The sequence below is a fragment of the Alexandromys fortis genome, unplaced genomic scaffold (assembly GCF_014885135.2).
Source record: "Alexandromys fortis isolate MF-2015 unplaced genomic scaffold, M_Fortis_MF-2015_v1.1 scaffold_53, whole genome shotgun sequence".
Lineage (NCBI taxonomy): Eukaryota > Metazoa > Chordata > Mammalia > Rodentia > Cricetidae > Alexandromys > Alexandromys fortis.
In genome coordinates, this window is record NW_026067939.1 from 9,671,278 (window position 1) to 9,696,478 (window position 25,201).

Here is a 25,201-nt window from a genome sequence, read left to right on the forward strand (position 1 = left end):
TTTTTTTTTTTTTTTTTTTTTTTTTTTTTTTTTTTTTTTTTTTTTTTTTTTTTTACTTTAAATGGCTTTTCTATTTTCCTGGGGATTATAGGTCTATTAAATTGTTTATCTGATCTAGAAAACTAGCCATCTCTTGTACCAGGCAGAAATTTCAGTGGCAGAAGTAGGTTGCATTCAATTGAGTTGTTGGACAAGGAGGTCCCATGGAAATAGTGTAGGCTGTTGCTAAGACAAAAGGCTGCTCTCTGAAAACTGAAAGCAGGGCCCCATTGTTGAGGACAACAGCCACACAACTCATTGAACATGGAGAAATTGAGCTTGTGCCTGCATGGAACCCCTTACCTCCAAAATTCTAGTCTCTCATTGTGGACAGGTGTTCTGCAGGGTACCAAAAGAAAAACATGGACACCAACCCGGTCCCCAAAACTCTGACCTACAATCTGTACTGTCTGCATAGATGCCAGGGCAATGGTGGCACAGAACTTGTGGGACTAGCTAGCTAAGGTCTCATTTGATCTAAGGCACGTTCCACGAGGAACCCACACCTGACACTTATTTGAGTGATCAAGAACCAGAGACTATACAGTCCACAGATCTAGGGTAGAACCAAACACTATTGGTTTTAAAAACCAAAACAAAATAAACCCACAAAACGATTCCGAATGATATTCTGCTATACTCATAGATCAGTGAATTTTCAAGTCATTAGAGAGGCTTCCTCTGGCAGAAGATGGGAACTAATACGAAGAGCCACAGATAGACGTGATGCAGAGAGAATATAAATTGGAAGTCTCTATCAAATCCCTTCCCCCAGAGCTCAGGTAATCTTGTGGAAGAGGCAGAAAGAGTGTATGATCAGAAGGGGTGGAGGAGCCGGGTGATGGTGGCGCACACCTTTAATCCCAGCACTCGGGAGGCAGAGACAGGCGGATCTCTGTGAGTTCGAGACCAGCCTGGTCTACAAGAGCTAGTTCCAGGACAGGCTCCAAAGCCACAGAGAAATCCTGTCTCGAAAAACCAAAAAAAAAAAAAAAAAAAAAAAAGGGTGGAGGATACCGGGAGAGCATGGTCCTCTGAATCAAGTAAGCAGGGTGCATACAAGCTCAGAGACTGAAGCAGCAAACACATGTCCTACTTGGGTCTGTACCAGGTCCTCTGCATATATATTATAGCTATTACCTTAGTATCTTTATAGAACTGACTGGGACAATTAGGTCTCTGACTCTTATGCCTGCTCGTGGGACTTGTCTTGTTGGGTTGCCGTCTTATTTCAATATGATAGTTTTTGCTTCATCTTGTTGTATTTAATTTTGGCATGTTCTTTTCTAATGGAGAAAGGGAGTGGATCTGGAGGGGATGGGAGATGGCAAGGAAATGGGGTCAGCGGGAGTTTACCTGAGCTAATGGGAGCTCACCAACTCCAGCTGGACTGGGAAGGAACAAGTATAGGGCCAAACTAGTCCCTCTGAATGTGGTTGACAGTTGCCAGGCTGGGGCAGACTGAGGGGCCACTGGCAGTGGCACCAGGAATTATCTCTACTGCATGTACTAGCTTTGGGAAAACCTATTCTCTTTGGATGTATACCTTGCTCAGCCTAGATATAGTAGGGAGGGCCTTGGACCTTCTCCAAAGCAATGTGCCTTACCCTCTCTGAGGAGTGGATGGGAGTAGAGTGGAAGGTTGTGTGTGGAGGGGAATGGGAGGGAGAACTTGGATTGGTATTTTTTTTAATCTATTAAAAAAGATGGACATTGTGGGACCCTGGTCTCTTCCTTTCTCTGCAACATCCCAGCTGTGATGTCAATGACTCAGTGCTAAGAATGTACTCTTACCACTTAATTGTTACAGGCCTCAGCATCAGTCTTGTGTAGAAACTATATTCACAATACACCTTTCCTGTATCCGCTGATTATTTCAATTATTCTAAGTTACCCTAATGGAAAGCCTTCTCTCTTGCTCTAATTATCTCTTTTCTCTTTGCCAAATTGGATCTCTGGTTTCTGACTCCTGCTATCAGAAATGTGAGCAGATTTTTGTTAAGTGAGCAACCTATTGTAGTTTGCTATCCTTTCCCACCCAGACTAATGGTGGCTTTGCTCAATCAATAATGAGTTTTACATAGTGCGGCAGCCCTGCCGCTCTTATTTCAACAACATAGTTTATCAGACAACTGGAAATCATCTCTGAACTTAATAATCACATTTCTTATGTCTTCTTTTGTTGTATAGTGCCTAATACGGCCTTGACCCCAACATGTAGTTCAGGCTAAACAAGAACTGAAGATCTTTTCCCCTCAGTCTCCCAAATACTGAAATTACAGGCAGGCTTCACCATGCCAAGCCACAAACTTTTTTTATGTTGTTGTTCATTCATAACATTAGATGATCATGTTGTAGCTGATTATCAACACACCATTCAGAACCTCTTCAGATAATTGTACTTGAACTTACCCTGCTAGTTAACTGTAAGCACAGCAGGAAGAATGGGACAGAGTTATTTCCTACAGTTTTGCCTAGAGCACAAGAGAGTGCACTGTGTTCAGTAAGTCCTCCGAGGAACAACAGTGAATTAGAAGAGCCACCTCCAAGACTCAGCTGCTACTATACAGTTCTCTGGAACTTTGGAAATTTATTTTTAAAACAGCAGAGGAGGATGGCTAAGGTAGTAATGGTTCTTGCCATCAAGTCTGATGGGCTTTTCAATTCAGGACTTGGGGAAAAAGGAGAAAACTGCCTCTTGCTAGTTTTTATCTTCACACGTGTGCTGCAGGACACAGGTTCATCGGGAACAAATCTTCCTGTTTAGCGAAGTGAATAAGATAATTCTAAGACTCTCTAAGGTACAGTTCAATGATGAAGGAAAGTGATTAGAACAATGGTTTCAAGACACCGAAACACAGAAAGGATGTCAAGAAAGAACTGAATTTGGAGTTGTGAATTCATGTCTGAGATGAGTGTAATGACACATGTACACGTCTATTTCTATGAAGGTAGGCATACATTTCCTAGTTGTCTGTTGAATGGACTAGACGCAATGAAAACAACCAAGATCCTAGTTTAAACTTTTAGTAACTTCCTTCTGGTTCTATGGAGAAATTGTTGATCACAACTCTCGGGATACTTTCTATGCAAGGTTAATTACTGGGGGTGTTTCAGTGACACACACCCATTTACAAATAGAAAAGAGAGTTCACAGAGCAAAGGAGCCAGCTGGAAGGGTTATCTGCCAAATTTAAAATAATTTGAGTATGAAAGTATTAACCACTTGGTGGATATTAACCACCAGGAAAACAACAACCAAGGCTTGTGAATCTGTGACATTTGAACTGGGGTGGAAACATTGCTGGATGAATGAACAGATGGGGAGAGGAACTCTGCAGTGCTGATTGGTCCATGTAGAAAGATGCTAGCGTGGGAAAGACACAGCAGACTGGAATAAGAAACATCAATGTATGTTCATCCCTTGAGCAAGATGTTAGCGCGTACTTAAAAACCTCCCAGATATTGCTTGTTAGCTGAGAGATTATACTATACATCGGAGAAATACACTGCATTATAACCAGGTGAGGAGAACTAGAATCGTCTGTGAGAGGTGTGTTCGCTCCAAATCCCATCCCCATGACAGCCACTAGTGCGATATTCTGACCAAGGATGTGTAACTTGGATCTCGTAAGAAAACCTGGAGTGAGGAACAAGCTGTAATAAACACTGAGGCTGTAAGACAGTCAAAAGCATCCTGAGCAGAGGCGATGCAAGGCAGGGCAAGCAGACAAGACAGCAAAAGCTATAAAGTTGTTCCTTTTTGCTACTAATATTCCTGCAAGTTTCCTGAGAGTTTGAAGTTATCGCCATATGAAAAGTTAAAAATTATTAAAAAGCACAGACATTGGTTTCTCACCCATTATCACGCTACCCAACACCTATGATTTACTGTGGTATGTTGCTTAAGCCTATGGGTGGGCATTGGATGTGTGAAAATAAGCAGCATCATTATCATTTATACGCCAGTAAACAAGAAAGGGGTTTGGAGAAGCAGGTTATTACACTATTTCTGGCAATGGGCAAAGATAAGTGAAGAGAACATATAGGACATATAAACCAAATTATCAGCCCCAGCTGACAGCTGTTATCACCGCACTCTTTCTTCAATTATAAGGAAGATGATTAAATTATACAACTCTTAAAAGACTGAACTAATTCCATGCATTTTCAACAGCTGACACAGGAAGTAGCAGGACAGTGGGCTTCTTTCCATGTCTCTCTGCAGAAGCCACCTGGACACTGGCTCGCTGCATCAACTTAACCTAGTTGCTTCGAAGAATTTATGGAACTGACTGCAACTCAGAATTGGCCCTCTTTATGGACATACGATTCAATGCAGCAGAAGCTACATGCTACAGATAAAGACTTAAAAAAACAAGGTCGGCAACTTCTAGGAAGGAATGAAAGTAAAAGGGAGAAGACAGTTGTGGGTAGAAAACTCCTGCACAAATGACATACTTCTCTTTCTTCTTAGCTTCCAACAATAAATGATAGTTTTTGATGAAAGTAGTAAAGATTATCACTTATGTTTAATGATTCTGTACTTTTTGAAGAAAGACAAATCAAATTAGGAAGATGTTCATAGGCTCTTCAATCAGTTATCTATGCCTTCAGGTTGGCTTCCTTTCACATACTGACATATTTATGAGGGTCGTTTTATGTTATCAATAACAATTTTTAAAAATTCATTTTTTAAAAATGGAACAAAAATAACTAAATTGTATTATAGGCAAAATATACTGTCAACAGATTTAGTTTAATAATTTCTTTATAAAAGATGAACAAAGCCTGATTTTCCCTTTATTTTTTATCAGTTGAATACCCAAATCACTCAAAATGAATATTAGATACATAGTTTCCTTATAACTTCTCTGCTGTGAAAAAAATTATACATATTTAAAGGTGTATATTAACACTGATGAAATCTCAATGCAACTACTGGAATAGTTTTTATTAATTGTGACTACTTTGGGGACAATGTGCAAAGCTTATTAGATCCTAGCATACCAGAAGTAATTTCTTGGAGTCAAAATCTACAATGTCACACAGTTCAGACAGCATCATTACAGTATAAAGACATTGTAGATTGCACTCTCTTCTCAGAAGTCTCTAAAGATTAGAAACAGTGAAAAAATATCCAGTTCTTTATATGTAACAACTAACATAACTATTTTAACTGACTATATTTTGCCCAAAGTGATTAAGGACAAAAAATAGGAATTCTTGTTGCTTTATTATTTGATAAACTGCTAGTAAGCTCCCAATAGAAGATCTTTAACATTAGACCAAGTTGTCTTGGTCTTCTGCTCATATATACACACATATATATGCATCCTTCCTTTTCAAGTAAAGAAATGTTTAACAGATGTAAACTATTTATTGAATATTTGCCACCAAATATTGTTAAATACATTATCTTGCAGCATATCGCTTTCAAGTTAAAATGTCAGAAACAAACACCAATATTTACAGTTCTTGTAAGGAATGTTATATAATGACACATTAAGGCGTAAATTCTTTTGGCTTATAATTCTTAAAAGAATGATAATAGCAAAAGTGATGCAAAATCTTCAGTGTGAGATTATGATTAAGCTACATTTTACAAAAATATGGTGTAAGATGGCAATAATCCCATTCAACATCCTGGATTAGATCCCTTCAGGAGGGACTGATAATTTATACAGTCAAACTTTAAAATTTACAGATAAATGCAGTTTAATACTGCCACTGAGAAGTACATCTCTTAACATATACAGCTTTCAGGCCACAGTTTTGAAGGTCTGAAGTATCAAGTTGGTTTGATGAATTAGCCGGTTGGCACTTATGAACACATTTATTGCCCTGTTTAAAAAGAAAAATAACAAGCATTAATTTAATTACCCAAATTCATTTTTAAAATAAAATAATTATAGTTAATGTCTTATATCAATGGTAGCAATGAAATATGGGGGAGGGGGTGGGGGCAAATTAACACTGTGTAATCTAAACTTTCATTCCAGTTTGGAATTTAATGTTTCAGTGTTTCAAACTGTAGTGTCTAGGAATTACTGCCCCCTGGTGGTTCTGACTGGCAGTAAGGTATTGAAGAGTTGCTACCCCAACATCCATTTACAGGCTAAGAAAATCACTGGTCAAAGAGGGTTTATTCAGATTGGTCTTCAGCTGTGATTTCAAATGTAAAATAAAATACAAATTTTAAAAATTTTGTTAAAATAGAATTTTATATGTGCAAAGGATTCAGATGAGTTCTCCAGTTAACATAGTCTGCTGTAGAATGATAGGAAACCTCAAGATCTATAATGGCACAATAACATCTGGCATCAATGGGCATGAAAAATAGAAAGGTTAATCACTTCTAATCTCACCCACTCTATCTAAAGCCTTGCCTGCCTTTAAAAAAATGAGGGGGGGGGAGGAGGGGAACAGAGAAAAATGTACAGCTCAATAAAATCAACTTAAAAAAATGAAAAAAAGAAAACCAACTGATTGAGTATCTAAGATGCGACAAACCCGAAAGTGTACTTTAAAACACACTAAGCACTAGGATCTCTGCCCAGAGAGCACAGGGCAGAGCTGAGCCATTAGTCTCACCGTGTGGCTAGTCCCATTTTGTAGCCTTATCAAGCCCTCTGCACCAGGGCTGAAGATTGGATCTGCATCTTAGATATTTCTCAGCAAGGCAGGTTAGGAATGACCCAGCAGAACCAGTGAAGAGTTTGTATCCCTAGTTCAAGATCTTTTAAAAGTGCACTCCACTAACAATTTCCATTTGGAGAAAAGAAGTACAAAATTCAAGGCACATTTTTAAACAAAACAAAATTGAATTCAAAGCAGCTGAAGAGTGGAGAGTTTGACTAATCCATACCTAAGTAATTTTAGATTACTGAAATGTAAATTTCCACTTTTCAATGTTTATTATACATGATTTATTAATTAAAATTAGAAATTATACCATTATGTAAATTATACATTTGGTTATTTGAACTTCATTTATTAAACTAAGCCACAAAGGATCATTTCCCCTAGCCAATCTGAATTTGCATATGCAACATGTAGCTATCTTTAATTTGTTATATATATCAAAGTATTTAACTTGTCTATTAAAATTGACCATAAATTTTTTATTTCAATGTATTGTTATTCTAAAATATTACTAAAATAAATTTCATAAGAGTATGATTTTATATAGAATCTTAAAAAATGTCAAGGATATTTTAAGTTGCAGTGCCTGTTTAAAATATTTTACTAATTTTATACATTATTAATGAGTTATTCAGCCAGGTGTGGTGGCACACACTTTGAACCCCAGCATGTAGGCAAATATCTCTGAGTTGAAGGCCAGCCTGGAATAAAAAGCCACGGCTGTCTCCTAAAGAACAAAACAAAACAGAAGAAAACAAAGCAAGTCTTTTTCGATATAATTTCTAGCACATTACCTGAAGGACAGTCAACAGCCTACATGAAACCATACTGCAAAAGTGGTGACTCACAACCATCTGTTTAAACCCTGAGTGCACACACACACACACACACACACACACACACACACACAATCCTTGAATCTACAGCACTCTATGCATTTTATGGAAAGTCACAACTTTCCTATAGTTCTCTTAAATATTCATTTGCTTTTGTTTTCTTTAATTCAAAGTATCCTGTTCTTTAGTACACCTCTTATTTAGCAGAAGGATGTGGCAATCCACTTTACCAACCCTTTAAGATAGTGGATCCCCAGCCTGGCAGCACTCCAAAGCCACCAGCACAGTTTACCTAACATTCTAGACCATGTTCCTATGCAGGACAAGGGTAGAAAGCTCTCAAAGTGGAACTGTCGTAATGACATTTTTAAAACCCGACCCAACCCAAGATGATTTTAACATGTAGACAGGATCAATAATTATTGTATTAACCTCTGTGCACTACTTTCTCAAAGGACTGGCAGCTTTGATAGGATCAGAGGAAATCTTAGAAATTATTGGGCCCCAATTCCAACTATTTAGGGGTATGGCTTTGTATCTCTAAATGGCAAAAACAAAACATCAAAAGATCAAAGAAAAGGTATTAGGAGACAGGTAAAGATGAGCCTCAAATTCTCAGCCGAGCTTGAGTTGTGACCAGAGGAGCAGCACCTCACTTTCCCCTCATCTGCCTCTGTTGCCCAGATGACCTCAGTGGTAACCTGAGACAAGAGCTTCACTTGCATGGCTTGACCTTTCTCCCCCCAATTTTCCTCTTCCTCAAGTGGGCGCTCAGAATTAAATGTGGGTTGTCAAGCCAGGCTGCAAGAGCCCTTACCCAAGGAGTCCTCTTCCTGGCACAATTCACATGGTTTCAATGTCCTACAAAAACACATGCATTTAATTTTAGTAGAAAGGTATAAATGACAGTACTCACTTGCCGTCTTTAAAATACGTCTTCAGAGTATCACTGAAACTTTTGGAGTACTTTACAAATTCTTTCTTTTGGTGTTCAAGTGCCTGTATTTATGAAAAGAAAAATAAACTAAGTCAAAAGAACAGAACAAAAGACTAAGTTAAAGGCCAATGACTATAATGAATATGAACTTTATATCTGGTAAGTCTTTTAAGAGTGTTCACTAAAATAAACACAGAAGGTTTACATCTGAAGACAAACTCAGTGAGACAATTTCCAACAACCAAACCCTTTAGTATAGAGGTCAGAAAACAACTGCAGACCAGCTAACATCTAGAGTGACAACAACAAGCAACTTACCCTGCGGTTCTGGTATTGATATTTCTTGAAGACATTATTCACTGTGTCAAGTAGTTCCTTTATTGCACTAGCTATATCCCTGTGGAGAAAGGACAAAGAATCTTTAAAGTCAGCTATACTGAAGTGATGTGGGAGTGTCATATCAATCTGTTGATTTCATTGGCTGAGCAAGAAAAGAAACTGCTTGGCTGGCCCTGATAGGTTAGAACATAGATGGGAGGAGTAAACAGAATAGAATTCTGGGCGGAAGAGGAAGTGAGGTCAGACTCTGCTCTGCTCCCGGAGAGACCCGACAGCTCTGCTGGAGCAGAGACGCCATGCTCAGCTCTCCCAGGCAACTCCAACCCACGATGGACGGAGGCTAGAATCTTCCCGGTAAGTGCACCTTGGGGTGCTTACACGCATTATTAGAAATGGGCTAGTCCAGGTGTGAGAATTAGCCTGTAAGGGCTAGAGTTCATGGGCCAAGCAGTTCTTAAATGAATAGTTTGTGGTTGTTATTTCGGGCATGAGCTAGCCAAGCGGCCGGGGTGTTGGGGACGCAGCCCGCCGCTCCTTATTACAACACTGAAGGCATATACATGTGTAGCTGTGTAATTATGAATCACATTACACCACCGCCCCTTCCCTCACTAACAAGGCCAAGCTGGCCTGCAACTCAGAGATTGTGCTGCCTCTCCCTCTTGAGTGCTGGGATTGAAGGTGTGCTTTTAAGACAGGATCTCAAATAACCAGGCCTAGCTTTAAGTTCCCATATAACCATGAACTCTGAATGATCCTCCTGATCCACCTCCAGAGACATTCCTAGTTTATGCAGTGCTGGACACTGGATCCTCCTCTTCATGATTGCTAGGCAAGCACTCTAGCAACTGAGTCTTATCAGCCAGACCCTCAGAGGGCTCTTCACTTCCATACTTAATTCTCTCAATTCGTGAAGGGCTTTGGTGCATTCTGAAGTAGTAATAACTTAAAAACAAAGCTAAACTAAACATTATGGCAAATATATGTCAGCTCCTATATTTGAGAGTATTACCTATTTGAATAGAATTATTTTGACACAAAAATGTCACCTGGATACTTGTTACCACCACTGCTGCTAGTTTAATAATAGCAGCCTACACCACGGAAAGGCCTCTCTATTTTCTAACAGCTTCAATATTCTGTCCTGCTGTGATGTAGTAAAATGATAAAATGATCTTCCTATGTTTTTGAGAAAAGCTAGCTGCAACCAATCAAAAAATGTTAAATCTCTATATATGTAAGGTTCAATAAATTCATACTGGAGCTAACTAAAATAGAATATAATTAAGAAGGTAACAGCAATCATGGAGAAATATAAATGTAGCATTATTTTTTAGTATATTTTAATACTCTACAAAAAATAACTATCACACTTCTGTCATGGCTAATGAGGAAGGTGTGAACATGATGGAAATGGCTGGCCAGGGCAGGGCAATGAGCAGCTCACAAACAGTCTGCTTAACTTACCTGGAAAGGCATGCAAGGCAGGAAGAGAAGAAAGGGCTTTGGTAGAGTTTACCCTAGTGTGCTTTAAGAACTGGGAATCTGAAAGGTGAGCATGATGAAAGGCTGAATCACAGTCTCTGGTGAATCCTTCCTCAGCATACCAAACTAAAGAGCTATCACAAATCCAAACATTCAGGACAAAGTTAGGGAAACAGGTGAGGGATCAGAGAGCCTGGTTTTAGTTGCATAACAGGAAGTAGGAAGGAAAGTCTGCATAGTCTGCATCGTCCTTGTCCTTCAACATCAACAACCCCAGTACAAAGAGAGGTACCTCTCAGTTAGAGTGGAAGAGAACCACAGAGATGCAATAGTCCTAGCAAAGCCACAGCAAGACCTAGGGCTGAGAAAGCCCCAGGAGCTTGTGGACTTTTCTGCTAGAACAGCATCAGGTCACAAGGCTAATGGCCTCAACGGCTTCTATATCAGCTCTGCCCTATTCATTGCCCAGGTTCAAGCCCATCATGAGGCAAAGCAGCTAAGAGACACTGAAGGCCCTGTATGAGAAAAGAACACAAATGACCTAGGAACAGCTCTGTGCATCTGCAAGTCATATTTAGGCTGCCTAAGGAGTACTGCCCTCATTCGGAGACAATACAGATCTCTGGAGCTAAGGCTCAGGTACAACTCAATTAGTATCATTAACCTTGGTATCAAGTGGTTGCCTCCTTCACCCATCTCTGAAACCCAAGCAGCAAAGCTAGGAGGCCAGTGCTCACAACAGACTGGCGCTGTCCCAGCATGAAACTATTTGGCTTATAACACTGATGACTATACCACCAACGGTTCTATATACCCGAGACTGTGTAGACTCATGCATAACAAAATGTGGCATCAGTACAGTGGCACAAGGGTCTTCTGCCAAGAATACCTCAACCCAAAGAAGTACAGAGTGGTGACAGACCACACTTGCTAAGAAAGGTACACTGGGCAGTTCAGGGTGCCCTGTCAGCAGAGCTTCCTGAGCAGCTCTAAGTTTCATAGAAACAGACCCTACTCTACCAGACTTCTAATCTAGGAGCATTGTTGATGCCTAGAACTTTCTTTGCTAGTAAGTTTACCAAATAGCAAGAACCTTTGCAAGGATGGGCCCTGGTCCTAACTCTCCAATATTCTGGACTTCTCTTGCCGTGGGTTGGAGTGTGACAGAGATTGGTGGCATGGTGGCCATAGCTTCAAGGCAGGACTCTAGGAGTGCTCCACCCAGTGACTCTGAAGCAAAATGCAACCATGCAATGTCAAACGTAGGCCAAGGAGTGTAGGTAGACAAGGCTTTCAACTGATCTGGAGCACAGTGTGAAACTTGAACAGAGAGAATTGTAGCTCTCTAACTTCTGAACAATAAAACAATATATTTTCTGATAAAATTACTATCAAATTTTATTAAAAAAAATCCTAAGGTTACCCAAACAACAGATAAGAACATAAAATACTGTAGCAAAATAATCAAACAGATTAAGATATGGACAAGAAACTTAAATAGACATTTCTCAAAGCACCAATGTCTAACAGGTAGATGAAAAGACACTCAATACTACTGAGTAACAAAGAAACCCAAATCTATAACAAACAAAACCCAAACACTGCCTTACCCAAGGATGAGTGACAGTAATAATTCACAATGTTAACAAATGTTAGCAAGGCATACAGAAAAGTCACAAATACTGAATGTGGGATTGGGTATTACCATGTGATTATGAACAACAGCATTAGGGTTTCTCAGAGAGTTAAATATGGGCACATGAGCAATGTCCCTGCTTGGGTACATATATAAAACAGATCATCAAATAGATGTTTTATATACTCCTACATTCACCACGGAGCTGTTGACAAAATAGTAAAAAATAAGAAACAAGCCTGGTGTCTATCAACTGCTGGAGGAATGTATAAAGTAAACACGGTGCATACTATTCAATATGCAAACTATTCATATCCTATGGAATACTGTTCAATAGTGAAAAACAATGGAACCCTGTAACACGACAATATGAATGGAATCAGAGACTATTATTAGATGAAATATAACAGGCACAGAAGAACTATACAATACTATATAATTTCTTCACTTGTAAGTAGAGTCAAAAAGGAGATCTGATAAATATCGAGAATAAAAGACTGGGGACAGTAGAGGAAGGTGTACAGGGAAAGTCTGATCATTGGGTACTAAGTTACTGACAGTAGCAAATTATGGTACTGCACAATAAAGTGACTTAGAAAATAATTATATACCATTTATTCTAAAACACCTAGGATTTTTAAAGTTTACATAAGGCAAACATGCAGTGAACAGCATTTGGCACCTCACTGATAGATATAACCTTTGAATTCCTGTATATCAACTGTAATACAATTAAAAAATTGCATTACACTGTATAACATTGAAAAAATACTCCCCAGCTGACTGTGTTCATGAGGCACATTTTAAACCCACTGCATTGGGGAATAAGCAGCTAAGATCTGTGATGTGTGTGTGTGTGTGTGTGTGTGTGTGTGTGTGAGAGAGAGAGAGAGAGAGAGAGAGAGAGAGAGAGAGAGAGAGAGAGAGAGAGTGTGTGTGTNAGAGAGAGAGAGAGAGAGAGAGAGAGAGAGAGAGAGAGAGAGAGAGAGAGAGAATGTGTCTGTCTGTGTATTGCTACCTTATTGGTATAGCACATTTTCATTACCTGTATTGATCAACACTATCTATCCCTAAGCCTGATCTACCAGGAGTTCAAAAGCAAACTACTGTTATTAAAAAATGTTCTTAAAAAGCATCCTGAAATAACCTATGTCAACTACATTATTCATATATACACGGAAAAGCATTTTTTACTTATAGCACCAAGGTTTGTACTAGGGACACTGAATTCTATTAGTAACCTAAGAGTTAGCAAACTACAAAAGAATGTACCATCACAAAAGAATACTCAGAGAACCAGGTAAAGAATTGGGGTAAAATAATTCTCATACAATTCTGCAGAGTCCACAGCCTATGGATCTGTTATAAGTGACAGGCATTATGGCACAGAGAGAAAGAAGTGAGCATCTGCAGTTAGTAAGTAGGAAAATCTTGGTTAACACATTAATTGCAATGTAATGGTAGGCAATGGCCATCAGATGAAATGTACACAGGACTTAGCAAAAACAGCATACAGAATAAACTAACGAATGCATGGCTTTATGAAGCATACATCAGGATTCTCCATTAGCCATCATCATTGGAATGTGTCAGGTTTTTAATATAAATTAGTTCTACAAAGATCTATACAAGTTCAAATGGAGACAAACAAACGCATTCACTAACCAAACAAAAATTACAATGTTCTCAGACTGGATCATTTTTTTTTTCCCTATCAACAAGATAGAGAAAAGAAAGAGCCCTTTCCTCTTTCCACAGGCTATAATGTAAAGAGATACTCCAGGTTTTCTTTCAGCTCCCAGAAGTACTACCTTCAGGTCTGAGAGTCAGAAACCAAATAAGAAGCTAAGGAACTTGTAACACAGGTGTGTGCTACAATGGAGATTCAAAACCAAGTCAGCAAATACATTTAAAAATGCTTAAATACTTACTAGTCATTAGAAATATTTTCACTGTATACATACAAACCACAGCATCATGTATATGTCTATAATATTTGGTGCCGTTAGTCATATAAGCTTAATGTTGCTAAAAATATGGGAAAGAAAGGTAATTCCTTTAGATATGAGTGTAAGGTTAAAGGACAAAACTACGCTGTAGTCATTATGCTATTCATGTATAACTGACTTCTCATTTCAGAAATAATGTGTGCACATTATTTCCAAAAACTTACCAAGGTAAACAAATCCTCAAATGTATAGAAAATACAATGCCACTGTCATTATTCTTAATTTAATTGTGCTTAGCACATTCAAAAAGTAGAAGTGAAATACTGCAACATCCAAGCCTCTGTTAAAAACTATGGGCACACTGTCAAGTGTATGAGCTACAGCTGAGCTGTTCATAATACAGCTTGCAACTTATTTCCTGGAAGCCACAGTAGGTTTAGGAAAGATGCCTAACTGACTTCCTAGGGCAGTTATACTTTCTCAACCTTCCTCATGCTATAACCCTTTAAAACAGTTCTTCAGATTATGGTGACCCCTGATCATAAAATTATTTTGTTGTTACTTTTTAACTGTAATTTTGCAGCTATTATAAATGATAACATAAATATCTGGTATATAAGACATCTGATATGTGGCACTCCACAAGAGGTTGCAACCCACAGGTTGAGAACCACTGCCCTAGGAGGAAAGAAACTAAGTAAGGGATGAGGTCTCTGGTTGTACCTTTCTGCCTTGGTTTTCATTATATAGTCCTCTCTCTAATCTACTGACATTCAATGGATAATATACTTTATTATATTTTATTAAAATAACAGAAACTTGTCTTCACAGAATTAGATCAATGTTATAAATCTAAAATGCTCTATAACCTTAGAAATATAACTTCTTTTGTGTGTATCATTTTCCTCATCTCTTGGAGAAATAATTACTAATAAATTTACTAATAAACTAACACAGGAAAGGGCTTGAAGTAGTGTTTCCAACATAAGGGATTGCTGCTACTAAGTCTTTGCTGATTCTAAAACCCTCTATGTCAATGATCTGAAGCAAAATCTGCTAAAAGTATGGCTTTAACTGTCAGTCTACATAGAGGCATAGTATAACTTTATCCACAAATATATAATTATCAAAAGCAACTAAAATCACATTATATAATTAGAAACTTAATAAATAAATCAACAAAGCTTAAGATCAGTAACAATGGATCCATTCTTATGTCATGCATTTCATTCAAGCACATTAAGTTAAAAATCCAGTTCCCTAACAGGTGACTATATTGTAAAGACCTTTTTCCACACCCCTGGTACTCTGACTGCTGTAGAAGAGGAAAGTCATCATCATAGTCTGTTTGTCTATCACAAACCACTTTTTATACTGGGACTTAACACTTAAAACGTGTGCTCCAAACATCTGACACAGCATTTTCTAACATAAGTTATACAAAATATTAATGAAGGACAAACCTAGCATTTATTCCAAGAGAACTTTACAACTGTGTAACTTTATGCTTTCAAGGGAACATACAGTGTAGCCTACGCTACAGAGACGTGTGCTAATAAAGTAAACTTTCCAGAAATTTCTGCCCATGGCTCCCCTAAAACACGGCACTGATTGGATACTAACGGGCACGGAATGGTGGTTAGTTTGGTGTCAACTTGACACAATCTACCGTCATCTTGGAAGAATGAACCTGAACTGAGAAAAAATGTCTCCATCAGAATGGCCTGTGGTTGAGCCTGTAGGTATTTTCTTCTTTGATGACCGGAGTGGGAGAGCCCAGCCTCCTGTGGGTAGTGCCACCCTGGACATGAGGTATATGACAAAGCTCGGCACGCCAGTCAGTAGCACTCCTCCATGGCCTCTGTTTCAGGCTCCTGCCTCGGCTTTCCTCAATGGACTGACTGTGACCTCATAAGTAAAATACCCTTGGTCTTTATCATAGCAAACAAAACTCAAATAAGACAAATGGGCCACAAGTCTGAGACCTAGTTCTCTAGGACTGCTTCTGCGGTCTGCCTACCCGTCAGCTTCCTAGACACTATTAATAAACCTATAATTCAAAAGCAGGGATTTGGAAGTTCAGTCTGGTCAATATCAGAAAATGCTAGTGACATCTATATATTCACTTCCTCCAAAGACTTATGCCATTTCTGAAATGAAAACAATATTGGTCTTTATTGCTACAAATTCAGTGTGTGCATGTTTTCATTTGAAATCCACAGGTTCCCATTATTTATGTACTTTAAATTATTATCAAATTTTGTTCACTATTTGGAAAATCTACTCACTACTGCAATTTAAAATTCTAAAAACACCAGAATATTCTGAAGCCATTATATTTAAAGTAAAAGGATCCAAAATAAGATTTGTAATTCCAAAATATTTAATTACATTTCATATCAAAATAAAAAGACTTAATTCTTCTTTTTAAACAAATCAAAAGAAAAACCTCACTCACTTGATTGTCTGTAGAAACCTCACTCTGTCATTGATCTCGTCTGGGATCTTACTGAGAATCTGTTTAAGTGCCCGTGCCTTTTCATTTAGGTCCTGGAATTCTGGCTCTGGCCGTTCAATCATGTACTCTGAGAAAACAAAAGGATAGTAAAAAATGTCATGTGACTCTCCAAAAAATTCAAGTCTAAGAGTAGATCTAAAGAAGGATGCAACGGGAGAAAAGCCACTTAGTTAGAAAAGGTCCACTTTAAGAAAACAACAAACACAAAAAAGCAAAACAAAACAAAAACACTAGGATTTCTCTGAAGTAAACAGGATTAAGTATTTCTCATCTCAGATATATGGGATTACCTAATAAAATCTTAGATCCATCCAAGCTCATCAATACTCTCACATTGCATTATACCATGAAACCTTAAATAATGAAATACATGAAGAATGCAAAGGTCATTTATATATCAGTAAGAAAGAAAGGTGAGTTTGGTATCTTACAATTCTAACAGTGTGAAATACAGGACAGTCTACTATAGTAAACTGTGTCTGGTAGTAAATATGTGACGACTGACTATACTAAGACTTCTACAGTACAGATGTAATACGGTTCATTATATTAAACCCCAACAGTGTGAAATCCACTAAAACCCTTACAGAGTTCAATATGTTATGGCTCATTATAGCAAAACCCTATAATGTGGAATATACTGTGGTTTATTATATCAAAACCACCAAGCAAGTTGTTATAATTTTCAGTACACTCCTGAAATTTCATTGGAACCCAACATAAGGGCTGGGATCACAGAATGGCTTTTTGGAAAAGAGGTTCAATCAGACTTAGGAGAGGAACAAGCCTACTACCAGGCTCACTGCCTAGCAGGAAGCTCAGCAACTTACACCTTCAACACCGGCTGGTCAAACTGGCGACAAGCATTCAGTCTCAGGAAAAGAAACTCATGAAATAAGCTCAAATACTTTTCTTCTGTCCTCCATTAATAAATATAGGACACTACTATGTTTTTCTAAATATTGGAAAATGCTATTAACTTTAAGTGAAGCCTATTTCTAATTGTTTTTATTAAAACTCAAAGTAGCAAAAATAATGTTAAAAAAATAACGTTGCCCCCTCAACTTTGTGGTGGAAAAAAGAAATACTACCAGTAGTAACATCAAATAAGACAAGCGGCTCATCCCTTTCAAACACAACACAAGACATTCCTCAGACCTTTAATGAAATGAAGCTCTAATAATGGGGTGGGGGACAAAGCACACAGATCAACAAATACCTCCCCGAACTAAATCTGACAAATAACGGCAAGCTAAAGGCCTGCTCGTCTACTCTGTACAACGTCCACTGCCATTGCGAGAAGCATGAAGACGTGTGTGTGAGGAGAGAAGACTGCCTGGTTGCAACGTCCACTGCCATTGCGAGAAGCATGAAGAAGTGTGTGTGAGGAGAGAAGACTGCCTGGTTGAATGTAATGATCTGAAGGAAGGGCTTCTCAAGAACGAAGAAACTAAACGCTCTCTTTCCCATACCTTCTACATCATCAGCTGCCATACGAAGAAGGGACTCGGTGAAGTTTACTTCTACACTTTTTTTCTCTAATATTTTCATAATAATGTCTTGTGTGAGGCCTGGATTTTCCTTTTCAGCCTGTAAGAGAAAATGTTTTCATGTGATCAGCATTTTAAAGCTAAACTTTAATCGTTCAGAATTATTCACTCATAAGGACAGACAGCTCTGTGGGCATCAGAGCTCTTCATTCTAGGAAAAGCCACAGAGGTACTCAGGACTCCTTGCCTCTTCATCATGCCCTATTTCAATCAACTTAACAATCAGAAACACATAAACACACAAATCACTCTCTTCATATATTAGTCTTGTCATGAATCTAACTACATTGAGGGTTCTCAGCATATGTAAATTTCATTTTACAGATAAACAATAGTAACTCTTATCAAGTGTATTCTGACGATATACTGTATTAGAATTAAATTCTAGAAAAAACAAAACTAGGGTAGCTTTTGTGGTTTTTAATAATATCTATTTATCCTCTTTTCCATACAATAATTTCCATTTCCTATTTTACTTTCATAACAAATTTTGTTAAATGGTTTTTAAAATACCACTCTGTGGAAGTTGATTTTCATTTATTATTATTGGTGTGTGTGTGTGTGTGTGTGTGTGTGTGTGTGCGCGCACGCGCATGCACGTGTGTAATAGGATGTCTGTTTAGTCATAGGGCAAAGGCACATGTGCATGTGTAGGTCAGAGGACAGCTCTGGGGTCTCAGTTTTCTCTTCCACCTTTGTGTGCGTTCAGGTGATTGATGCCACCCATCAGGCTTTCCTGACAACAGCATTTATGCATGGAACTATCTCACCAGCCCTCAATATAAAACCCTCAAAGTTATATAAAGAGCAAGACAAATAAATGGGCATTCCTTCTTCGTGACTTGAACTTCTTAGGGCACTAAAATCTAGCCATACCAAGAGACTGAATGTAAAGGCAAATTTCACATTTCCATTTTCTCAGTAATTTTGGCTTATTCTGTTACTAAAAATATTCCTAATCACATTAAAAGTTTGTCTCCTTCAGAAGGGCTGCTGATTAAATCCATATGATGATGGTTTTTCTCTTTTGCTTCAGTTAACATACAGAAACACAATTTCCACTTCTGATCCAGTGGCACTCTCCCTACTTCCTTAGTTGTCAAACACAATTAACCTCTCTGCCTTTGCTGTTTTATTCTAATGTCACTGCAGCTAAAGTTTTCTTCTGTTTCCCACTTTCTTAAAACACTCCGGTTCTTAGGTCTCAGGTAGGAAAACCACAGAGATTGGGACCTAAACTGGGAAAAGACACAAAATATACATAAGTATCTCAATGCTGGGATCACTGTACTTGATGTCAAATGCTATGCTTTTCACTTAGATAAACCATTAATGAGGCTTCTAAATTCTGTTTCTCTTTTGTTAAGGTAACCTTTAAAAGAAAAATTATCAAATATAGTTAAATGCTCTGCTAGAGTATTAGTTTTCTGAACTGCCAAAAATTATACTTGGTGCTTATTTGGTAATAGTTGTTTAGCTTCTTAGTCCAAGTAGCATTAAGTCTACCGACATAATAAGGAATTGTCTTGGGGCCATGGGAGCATTCGCTATGTGCTTGCAGGCAATATCAGCAGAATAGTATCTTGCTAATTAAGTTCAAGTGCTGAAGGAATTAAATGCTCTAAGTCTACACACAAAGTTTTGAGTACTAGTTTGATCTGGAACAGCAAAATGTCAGAACTGGGGAATGCAGAAGTCTCACAGAAGCCCTAAACTTTCTCAGCTCACAAAGCTCTTAGCACCAAATGCTCTTCACTAAGTAGTTTATATTGTATAAGTAACTTAGGTAAGTGGTATATTCTAACAACTTGGTAGCTCCAAAACTTAAATTCTATGCCTACAACGAAATAGAGAATACGTTACCTCATTGCTACTAAAGGTTCTGTATTAACGGGGATGCTTGCATTTTCTGAGCAGTGTGGTTTCTTAAACACTGGGCTTACACTGGAACTACCATTCTCGTTTCTTCTTGAACACTGACTTTCTGGTGGTACTTGCTTTTTATTAGTCCCACAAAGATATGGTATCATTTAAAGGCATGCAGATCCATTTAGCATGTTGAAATCACAAATTATTTCAAGTGAAGTTCATGTAAACAGATGCTCAGTATCATGGTATTCACCTTTCTAAATAAAATACTTCACACAATATCACTGAGTTTGCAGGGTGCCTGGACACAAGTTTAGGGAATTATATGTCTTAGTGTCTTTGGCTAAAGTCCTGGCCAACCTACCTATTTCAAAAGCTCAAATTGCACAGGGACCTCTGGAACCTCTATTCTTAGATCAGAGACGCTATCTGCACTTGATAGATTCCAACCTTGAACCTGATGGATATTCACAACCTTTGTAAACACTCGAATGTGAGAAAAAACATCCCACTCCGTAAAGCATAGTTTTGTGGCCAGTGATTACCAACTTAGGAGAAAGCACAACATGTCAGCAACTGTCAAGAGGGGCAAGGTAACCGGCAATCAAGCAGAATTTATGACTTAAAAGAAAATAGCTGGTGATATATTTTTTATTTGAGGAAAATTATTAATCCTCCTTTTCTCCAAATAAAAAGAGGTAATACAATGTGATTTAAAAACCAGTGAATAAGCCACGAACTGAAAGTACGAATATAAAAATCAGCTAGACAGTATTTCTTTGCCATGCTCAAAACAAAAGATTTTTTTTTTAAATTCACTCTTATTAATTATGTGTCTGCAGGTGGGTGTGTGCAAGAGTTAAGGTGCCTGAGTAGCTAGAGGTTCAGAATCTCCTTGGCTGGATTATAGGTTGTGAGCCTGATTGGGATGCTGGAAACTGAATTCAGGAAGCAGCAAGTTTTTTACCTTGGAGCCATCTATCTCCCTAGTTTCTCAAAAGAGAAATTTAAAAACACAAAATCACATTTTCTACATAGCATTGTTAAAATTTATTTCATTTGAAATCTAACTAGCTGTGATATTTAACAACAAATCACTGTTTAACTATGTGAGCCAGCTGCTCTCAGATGATTTTCAATATTTCTCAAATTAAGAATCATCATTGTGGACCTGAACTAGAATTGTGTATGCCTATAGTTTCCAGTACTTGGAAGGTTGAGACCAAAGGGTCTTTTGAGGGCAGAAGTCCAAGGTCAGACTTAGCAAACCTTAAGACTTTACCTCAGTAATAAATAAGCAGAGCAAAAACATCAGAGCTGTGGATAACAAATGTATCCACGGACAAACCTAGATACACAGATCTATCACAGTCACACAACTGTATTTCTGTCATGAGAGAATTCCTCAAGGAAACATTGCTTTACTATTTTTGAGCTTCACTAAAGATAACAGCTACTAAAAATTTAAGTACATTCTTATTTTTAACATTAAATGGACTCTGGAATGACAGCTGGGGAGTCTGCATGGAACCAACTAGACCCTTTGAATGTGCACCACAGTTGCATGGTATAATCTTTTTAAGGGGCCCCTGGCAGTGGGACCAGGATTCATCCCTGGTTCATGAACAGGCTTTCTGGAGCCCATTTCGTATGGTGGGATATCATGCTCAGCTTTGATGCAGGGGGCAAGGGAGCTTGGTCCTGCCTCTGTTGTAGTAAAAGGAGCAGTGGGCTGCGTCCTGTCGCCTGGCTAGCTTTACCCGAAATAATTACACGGAAACTGTATTCATTTAAACACTGCCTGGCCCATTAGTTCTACCCTCTTATTGGCTAATTCTCACCTCAAAGTGATATAAAAGGCCTTGTTGACTCTGCAAGGGAAGCCTTACCCTCTCTGAAGAGTAGATGGGGGTGGGAGGCAAGAGGGAGTAGTGAACTGGGGGGGGGGGGGGGGGGGGGGGGGGGGGGGGGGGGGGGGGGGGGGGGGCGCTGTGGCTAGTATGTAAAATGAACAAAGAAAACTTAAAAAATTAAATATGTTGACTTAAAATGAGTTATTTTAGTTAATGATGGGAATAAGCAAGTAAAATGAACCTGAGTGCACCCAAATTGTGCATTGAGAAAACAGTTAATATTTGAAAATAATATGCTTAATATGTATATTTAATCTGTAAAGTACAGCCATACAACAGAAATATACCATGAATACAGCTTTAAGTTTTCTTAGGTTGTAGACAGTGAAGCTGCTTTAGTAGTTTATCTAAAACGAATTCTTATTACTAAGGTAGCTAATGCTCATTTTAATACAAAAATCACCAAGCATGTGTATTTTACACGCAAGACACATCAATTTGAAGAAATCATACTTCTAAGAGTTCAACATCTTGCCAGCAACGATCAAATCAATCAGGATCAAATCAAATAGGATAATGAGGAATCTCACTTGGAATGCTTTAACTGTACTCTCAAAGAAACTCTAATCTGCCACATATAAGGTAGATTTTTATAGCCCATAATTAAACAATATGAAGTATAACTAATTTACATTTTTATAAACAAGTTTTTAAGACTAGAAAGAACATAAATATACTTCTAAAAGTGATGATCTGAAGCATCATTTGGTGTGGTTTGCCTTTCTAAGTGTTTAAAGCTTTATAGAATAAACAAAAGCATAAGAAATATCTAAGTAATCTAAAATATTTTTCACTAAAAGAAAACTAGCAACAATCTCATGATATTCAGACATACATATAACAGTTTAATAATCCTAAAAAGTTACTGCATCTCACCTTAATAAAAGCGGCTCTCAGGGTCTGAGCTGCAGACAAATTTACTCGTTCTAGCTACAATGAAAAGTTTAAAATTAAGATTAGTATAAATGTTCTTGGGGAAAAACATTTCTGATGTTTCATTCTCTAGTAATGAAAAATCTATCACACAATAAGCAAAAATGTTTTAATAATATAAGTCATAATTCTTTATAAATGTAAAATTTGTACTCAAACCTCTAAAAGAATTTTTAAAAAATAAGATGCATTCTACCTTAAAGATGGATTTATAGTACAGAACACATGATATACACATAAGATACAGAATTCTAAGTCCTAAAACAAACAATACACACATCAACTTGATCCCTGAAAATAATGAAAATTAAGAATAAATTCACTGCTCTGATTCCCTAGCTATAGTTCTGCATATGCATACAAATAATGAACAAGAAGACATGTACTTGTATTCTATTTCATACTTCCTTTTTCATTACTGTAACTCATCAGCCAAGGAGTAACGTAGCCTATTTTTGCCAATCAGCAAATAGTTGTGACATAATTATTATTATTATTAATACTCAAACTGAAGCCTAGACCCTTTGAATTTCAGAGCTGTTTCTTGTCCTCTACCATTCCAGCAGTAAGTACTTTTCTGAACTAGTCAATCAAGTTTAATGGTAGGTGCTGAGAGAAGGTTGAGTAGTTAAGGGTACCCACTTGATGGCTCATACCTATCTGTACCTCTAGCTCCAGGGGGTTTAAGAATTCCTTCTGGCCTTTACAGGAACTGCACACATACATATACATGGAGAAGTCAAAACACTCGTGTGTATAAAAACAATTTTTTAAAAGGTTAAATGTAATGACTAATTTTACATCAAATGTGGGGCCAATAAGTCAATTTATTTTAATAGTAAATAACACGTAAGAAATGTATCAGTACAAGTTATGCAGTACAGGACAAAGACAAAGTAACAACCTGTCAAAAATAATGTACCATAAATGTGCATAAACAGTGCACCACTTAGCTTAGTATTTAATCCGGCTTCTACGGAGGCCTGTGAAGTGCACTAACTAGGTAAGGGGAAGGTAAGGAAGCCCAGAACACAAGTATGGGAAAGAACTGACTATAAACAGCTTTAACACTGGCAAAAGTCTATTTCTAACAATGAAAACAGTTTCTACTTCCCAATAGTTCATGTAATTATAGCGAATGCTGTTTAAAGTAACAGCACAGCTCATCAGATTTCAGACTATTAAACAAACAAACAAACAAACAAAAAGGGACAGGGAGACCGGATGAATGTTTCCACACTGACAGCTCATGTTCTTCTTTGAGTGCTTTTTTACAGTGCTTTCTTTCGACCAGCCAAAGAGAGGTCTGAGCCAGATCTGTGCCTTCAAGCAGTAGCATTATTAAATATCTCAGTCTGATCCTCACTGGAATGCAAGTAAAAGACCAGAATAGCAAGTGCAGATCTGGTAACATGTATACAAGATAGAGATTTCTAGACTAAATTTGCACATTTGCATCTTACAAAGAAAACAGTCATAGGAAGGTCAGATATATCTCAGATCAAAGTCTAAACTGTGAAGCACTTGAGCAAAGCACTGTTGGGAGTCATTTGGGGATATACTGTACATCCATATATCTGCAATGAATTTAATAGGTTTCTTACTCATCTGGCTTCCAATGCCCAAGAGTTGTCTGGTATACAAGCCCAAACCTGTTTGCACAGCAGCTCCATCTCAATTTTCCTCAAATTTATACAGGCTTGTATTGCACTTAGGCACAAGAGGGTTACCCACCTCACAAGAAGCACTTCTTTTATAGCTCTCAGTTGTGATTAAGATTTAACAAAACCATGTTCACCACCCCATCCTCTTCTGACAGTACTGAGAACATTCTAACAGCAGCAGCCATTCTATCAGGCATCAACTAAGTGCTTGTGGAGTCTGTCTGTCAGAAAAATCTCTAATCTTCACAACAGTCTGTTGCTGTCATAATCTTACAGATACAAACTCTGGTTGATACAAATTTCCAACTTTGTACTGAGACAAGGTCCATGCTATACTTATTTCCCACACTAAGAATACCAAACTATTTGCTTTTATTACTACAGTTGTATGTATGGGCCAGACCCAACGCCAACACATGAGAGTTCAGTTCATACAAATGCTTGAAATGTGGAAGAACAGATGAGTAAATGAAGCAGATACGAAGGAATTGCAGAAATCTTAAATGTGCACTCACCTCATTAAACACAGGATACATGACTGCATAGAGAGGCATAGAAACCATGGAAGTGGTCTCAGCTTCATTCTTCATCTCTTCCATTGTCATCCTCATTCAAAAGCCAACTACAGTAGAAAAAGCAATGCTAAAATGCAGAGGAATCTTCATTCACTGCAGAATTTCTTCCCTTTTCTATGTATGCACGATAAAGAATGGTACACAAAGAAGAACAGCAATCTAAAAGGAAAAGAGGAAAATGTAATTTATATTAAGGGAAAACAACAAAATTCTAGAAACGCCCATTTTAAAATTAGAGTTGTTGGCTATCACACCCAGAAGCTGATTTGTTAATACATTTTCCATGTGAAAGCCAACCCAGTCAGCAAGATAT

The 25,201-nt window shown here is 37.9% G+C and overlaps 1 protein-coding gene across 1 annotated transcript in view; it reads right to left on the bottom strand.

The window, feature by feature from the left end:
- Positions 1-4,978: 4,978 nt before the first annotated feature.
- Positions 4,979-25,201, bottom strand: part of Pdcd10 (programmed cell death 10) — a 35,683-nt gene continuing 15,460 nt past the window's right edge. The window contains exons 2-8 of the mRNA XM_050147471.1: positions 24,829-25,047; positions 22,593-22,646; positions 17,857-17,974; positions 16,325-16,451; positions 8,776-8,854; positions 8,437-8,519; positions 4,979-5,883 (exon numbers count right to left, since the gene is read on the bottom strand). Coding sequence (XP_050003428.1) covers positions 5,802-5,883; positions 8,437-8,519; positions 8,776-8,854; positions 16,325-16,451; positions 17,857-17,974; positions 22,593-22,646; positions 24,829-24,924 — 639 coding nt within the window. The 5' untranslated portion in view covers positions 24,925-25,047 and the 3' untranslated portion in view covers positions 4,979-5,801. The remainder of the gene's footprint in view (positions 5,884-8,436; positions 8,520-8,775; positions 8,855-16,324; positions 16,452-17,856; positions 17,975-22,592; positions 22,647-24,828; positions 25,048-25,201) is intronic.